General features: G+C 49.1%; 1 protein-coding gene across 2 annotated transcripts in view; it reads right to left on the bottom strand.

Annotated features, from left to right (window-relative positions):
- Window positions 1–272: 272 nt before the first annotated feature.
- LOC111850712 (B-cell lymphoma/leukemia 11A-like) overlaps window positions 273–6249 on the bottom strand; it is a 48467-nt gene continuing 42490 nt past the window's right edge. For both annotated transcript variants that reach the window (XM_023824894.2, XM_023824895.2), the window contains exon 3: window positions 273–5650. In XM_023824894.2, coding sequence (XP_023680662.2) covers window positions 3606–5650 — 2045 coding nt within the window. In that variant the 3' untranslated portion in view covers window positions 273–3605. The remainder of the gene's footprint in view (window positions 5651–6249) is intronic.

Below are 6249 nucleotides of genomic sequence, written 5' to 3'. Positions count from 1 at the left end.
CGAGCCGGGGTGGGGGGGGGGGGGTACGGGTGTGTATGGGGCTGCAGGAGGGAGGGTGAGTGCAGACAAAAGTCTGTGGACGGACACAGCGCCAGAGAGGAAGCGGAGACAAGGGAAACGTCGCCATGGCTTACATTGCCTGGGTGGGTCAAGTGTGCACGTGTGAATATGGCTGATGGAGCGATATGGGGGGGAGGGTACCCTGCACTCCTCCCCTCTCACCACCAGCCGCTCACCCTGTCACAGCATACAAGAAACCTCCAACGCAAATGTACTTCCATTTTTTTTTATTTCTTTTCATTAAAGGACAAAATGGGTGTGTAAACAGGATAATGCAGACAACTGTCCAGACAGAGACAGCGGTATCTCCAATAGAACGAAAAAAAAGGTAGGTTTCCAATATTCAGAGGTCATACTTAAACCAAAACCCCCAAAAAAACCCACAACTGAGACAATCAAAACAAAAAAAAAATATCCATTTCTGTGCCGCTGTTTTGAACAGTACACACACATAATAATAAATAGTGACTCCCATTGTAAAAGATAAAGTTCAAGTTCAGTTTACAACAAACAGCTCTCAATACAGGAATACAAAAGGCGGATAACAAAATATTCTGCATTGCCATTTACAAAAAAAGTATCAACTCAAGCGGGCTTATCCGTCAATTTTTATTTCTGCGGTTTTTTTTTTTTTCAAATATGCTTTGCATATGAAAAAATTTCTTCCCAATCTAAATATAAAGCACCATTTAGTTTTTGGCAATGAAAAAAAAGAAAGGAAAAACCTGCAAAATGTTTATTTTTTTTTAAAACACTATTTACTCAATTATTTACTTATTGATTTATTTAGTTCGGATTTACTGCATATGACATTAAATTCCTTTAAGATGCTGGAATGTAGTCGGGTGAGGGAAGTGAAGAGACAGAAAGCACACTACGGACGAGCCAACATCAGCTTGCATCACTGCGTACAGAATGTCAAAGGAATAATAGAAAAAAAATGTTCTGTACAGCCACTGCTTCAACAATATATTGGACATGGGGAAAAGGACCGTCCGACAGAACCATCACATGGCCTCTCGTCTGTACAAAGCCACAGATTTTTGTTTTCCGTTTTCAGTTTTTCTAAACATACAAATAATTTGCACTATATTATCCTGCCAAATTAAAAAAATAGACCGTGGCAGCTTGTTTTTTTTTCCCACTACCGAAAAAAAGGTACATCGATACCTTTTTAAGAGAACAAGCAACAGATAAAAATACAGGTCTCGATATAAATACTATAGTCCCTACACTAGGTGAACATTTAATTCAAATACCATTCTAGAAATACAGAAAAAAGTAGACCGTAAATGTGTTTTAGCATAGGAATTGACGTGTGTGCATTTTCCTATATTTAAGTACTCTCTATACATTTATATATAATCTTAAACCTTTCCCAAATGCATGTTTTGTTTGACCTGAAGAGCTGCGAATAGGCAAGGCAAACCAAAATATCACAAATTATTTTCACTATATACATATATAGTGATCGATCGAGTTCACCAAGACAAAATGGAGAGAAGCAAAACCCAAAAACAATAAACACTTAAATACAGTTTCCCCCTAATTATAATGAAGTGTTACAAAAAAAGGTTGTTGTAATATTTATTTTTATTTCAGTTTTTTTGTATTTTTTTTTTCATTTTTATTTGATTTTTATCTTTTTTTTTTTCTTTTCTTTTTTTTTTACAAAAAAAATCCTTGCTGTGTAAGCAGCAAGTCTGGAACACTCGTTCTCTAAGCAGGAAATGTACCCGGTCACCACACTGCTACCCGCAGCCCGGTCCTCTGGAGGAGGAGAATGGTTGGCAGCACAGCAGACCCTCTCAGCCTGCTGCTTCCTACAATGAGCAACGACGCCGCACATCACCGCCAGAACTGCAGCCGGTTTTCCCTTGAGCGTAATACCTGTAAACTGGGGGAAATTCAAACAGTGCACCTCACTTTGTCCTACGGATGAGCCATCTTACTTTTATACTCGACCGCTGTACCTCTGATTCGGAAACAGGTACAGAGTCTGCGGCAGAGTGACAAGTGCTATACTGAACACCAGGCGGGGCCCAACGCCGTGCGACGACGGAGTCACTCACGTCAACACAAATAGCATGCGATGGACGAGCATTTAAAAAAAAATAATATATATATATGCTCTCTTTGCCTGTCGTCCTCTTTCTTGGGGGGTGGGGGCTTTCGAGAGTTAAAGGAAGGAGACGATTATAGGGCGACAGTCATCACTGACCGGGACGTGGAAAGTTTGTTGTGCCCCTGTGAAAAGGCAAGCCACAGATGAGCACGTCCCCCCCCCCCCCCACCACCCATCGCCTTTGCCCGACCAACCCGTCCACCCCACACACACACACACACACACACACATACACACACCTCCTCCAATCTCTGAACTCCCCCCCCCCACCATTTTTCAGCATTAAAATGCCCACAGATTCCAGGTGCTCTAGTCATTAATACTGCCTGGTCAGCACACTGAAGATCCAACCAACAACATCAGAGATTTGTTCTACTTATACATATATATTAAAAAAACAGTGACAAAGTTCTTAAAAATCATTAAAAAAAATAGTTACAAGAGCTTATGATTTACAAGTGGATTCACTGTACCGCCGAATACAGTACCGGAAAGTCAAACAAAAAAGTTTTTAAAACCCCATTCAATACAGTATGTACCATGCCAGTAAACAGAGTCAGCATTTAAAGAATACACAATTAATAGGTAGCTAAAAGATGATTAACTGGAAATGTGTCTTGCCTTTGTCATCACTTTTTTAAAAATTCTGTCAGAGTCAACTGTATCAGGTACACTTGATGCAAGGACCTTACTTTTGGGGCTGACGGACCCCATTCTCCAGTAACCAGCTGAGATCCCGGGCTTATAGCAACAAGGAATAGTAGAAGGATTAGCAAGCGTAGCTTCAAAACAATCCAAGGCACTCTTTTTTTATTTTTTTCATCTAATGATAGTACAAATTGAATCAGATGACTTCTGTCGCTGTATGAAATTTATGGCTGCCACTGTTTAGCACTAAACCCAATTCGAACACTTTAACCCAACATGGACAGAAACCTTTTACAAAGATCAGTTTAACTGCGACTGTGAGCCTGTCCAGGGGGTTAGACTCCGCCTCCGTGCACCCGCCCTCCACACCGTGACCCAGAGCTGTACATGATATGTATCACAGAATGTATGCAGCACGGTCTTGAATCATTCCTCTCAAAACAGAAACTAGAAACAGCAACACATTTACTCAACGACTAACTGATCGAGGACGACTTCTCAAAAGTAGCCAAAACATGCTGTCTAAATATATTTAAAAAAAAAAAACAAAAAGAAAAGAAAAAGTACACAACAGGTAAATTATTGCACAAGAGAAAGGCTCAAATTTGCGTCGATGCAATCGTATTGCCCCGATACAGGTCATGCATTCAACAGAAATATGAAACAAGGTGTGCTGGTGCCTAGCACGTCACCCCCTAGCCTCCGGAGGACTGGTGAAACGGGGGAAGCGGACCTGGGACCGAGGACAGGGAGGAAGGTTCCGGATGTCGCTCTACTCGGTTTTAATGTCACTGTTCAACACGCGGTCGCTGTGCCATTTTTTCATGTGTTTCTCCAGGGTGCTGTACACGCTAAAAGGCATCTGACAGATTTCACATTTGTACACGTCCTTGCCCATCTGGCCGTGCGTCTTCATGTGTCGGGTGAGCTTGCTGCTCTGGGCGCAGGCGTAGCTACACAGCTCGCATTTGTATGGCCGCTCGCCCGTGTGGCTGCGCCGGTGCACTGTCAGGTTGCTGCAGTTCTTGAAGATCTTGCCGCAAAACTCGCATGTGTCACTGCGCCGGCCATCCTTGGAGCTGGGTCGCCCGCCCAGGTGCGGGGTGCTGCCGCCACTGCCCGTGCCACTGCGGCCCCCGTCCAGCTCGCCGGGTGGCGTGGAGAAGCGCAGGCTGCCGTTCTCCGAGGAGTGCTCTGAGGATGAGGCGAATGGCGATTGTCGGGAGTCTCCGAAGTTCAGGAAGGGGTCCTTGAGCTGGCGGGAGGCGGCGTAGCCGGCCAGCCACTGTGAGTAGACATTGTCCGTGTTGGGGATGGTCGGCGTGGGGAGGTCGAACTCCTTCTCAATCTTGATACGCTTGGAGAAGGGGCTCAGCGAGCTGGGGCTGCCCAAAAGCAGCTTCTTGGAGAGGCCGACGGAGGCCGACTCACTGGGCGATGAGCCACGTCCGTTGACAGCGCCGCCGCAGCCCTCGTCGGCACGGTCCAGAGTTGAGTCGTCGTCGCAGAGGTCCCGTGGCACCTCGCCGTCGATGCCGAGAGAACTACGCTTGCACTGCCGCAGCGCCTCGCTGTAGTGCTGCATGCTGGCCGCCAGCCCCATGTCCTGCAGACCCTCGGGCAGCGAACGAGGCCCATTGTCCTCGATGGCACCCAGCCGCCCACCATTGTTCTCATGGTGCCGCGCTGCCTCCAGGTTCAAGCCAAAGCGGTAGTCACCACGGCCACTCTCACTCTCCAGCTCCTCCTCCTCGCCCTCTTCCTCCTCCTCTTCCTCCTCTTCCTCCTCCTCCTCTTCCTCCTCCTCCTCATCCTCCTCATTCTCACCATTCTCGGGGATCAGGCAGTTGTTCTCGCTCTTGAACTTGGCCACCACCGACTTGAGGGCATTGGTGGCACTGCCCACCAAGTCACTGGTGCCCGGCTCCGGGGAGCTGGTGGCGGACAGGCCATCATCCGACTTGACGGTCATGGGTGAGGACTTGTGCAGGTGCGTCTTCATGTGGCGCTTCAGCTTGCTGGCCTGTGTGCAGGCGTGGTCGCACAGGTGGCACTTGTAGGGCTTTTCACCCGTGTGGCTACGCCGGTGGACGATCAAGTTGCTCTGGAACTTGAAGGCCTTGCCGCAGAACTCGCAGGACTTGGTCTTCATGGGCGTGGTCTGCTGCTGGTGGTTGGGTGTGGACTGGGAGCCTGAGGGGGACTGTGTGGTGGGCAGAGGGGGCGTGGCCATGAACGGGGGCTTGGCCCCCGACTGAAACGGTTGCAGGAGCCGTTGCATAGGACTGGGCCGCTTCGGCGACAGGGGCGGCGAGGACCCTGAGGGGTTGCCGGCCAGCTCCCGCAGCCGGCGTGAGAAGTCCATGGCCGGTGGGTCCAGGGGCAAGGGGTTGAGGCGCAGAACCCTGTCAAAGGCACTCGGGTGGTGGGCGGCCAGCGCCAGGTCCTCTGGGCTCAAGTGCTCCATGCGGTGCGGGTCCAGGTGGTGGCGTGGAGGAGGGCTGAAAAGGGGAGGCGTCAGCGGGTAGCGGCCATCCCGCAGCGGCACGTTATCCCTCGCCGGCACAGAGCCTGGCAACCGCATGAGGCCAAAAGGGCCACCGTCGGGCAGGTGCAGGCCATGCACAGGTCCTTGGGAGGGGCAGTCAGCACCCGCCCCTGGCGTGACGGCCACATGCGGTGTAAGCGGGCTGCCATGCTCGCTCTCCAGGTAGATGCGGAACCCATGCGTGTTTTGCGCATGCTGCAGCAGGAACCAGGCGCTGCCAAACGGCTGCTTGCAGGTGGTGCAGATATAGCTGCTGGGCTCATCTTTACCTGTGGCAATGATAGAGACAGAAGAGGGAAGGAGGTTAGTCTCACACTCGAGCCAAGGGGAGCACCCACTGGAATTCCTCACACGTGAGGAGCGCGCCGATCTGGTGGCCCTAAACTGAGGCACAGCGCCACCTGCCAAACAGCAATTAGCGATAATTGCGCATAACAATTTGATTTAACATGATCACGAAACAGAGGCTACGTTCCACTTCACGTTTTACAGTCTATGCTGGTGCACAGAAATGAGCGACGACATAGTCCTCCTGAAACGTCCCTGTTCAGTTACGTCTCCGCTGTGTCCGATCTTCAGGGTTTGAGCTGTCCCTTGTGAATCCTAGTGGAATCCTATATTAGGACAATACGCTCCATCACGAGAATACACACACACATATACTCTCCCCACCAGAGTCTCCGCAAATCAAGATTGACGTGCCTTCCAAAAAAGTACAAAAAAAAACAGAGGATGTTCTAGCCAAAGAGGTTGTGATTTTGGGGGCCGCACATGTGAGTGTTTCTCGTCCTGTGACCATGCTGATAATAGGGACGGCATGTAAAGAGCCGGATCATGACTGTTTAATGCAACCTGTTCTGATGGCTTT

Source organism: Paramormyrops kingsleyae, chromosome 20 (assembly GCF_048594095.1).
Source record: "Paramormyrops kingsleyae isolate MSU_618 chromosome 20, PKINGS_0.4, whole genome shotgun sequence".
Taxonomy (NCBI): Eukaryota; Metazoa; Chordata; class Actinopteri; order Osteoglossiformes; family Mormyridae; genus Paramormyrops; species Paramormyrops kingsleyae.
Note: the sequence above shows the minus strand (reverse complement) of the source record. Positions and strands in the feature narration are given on the sequence as shown.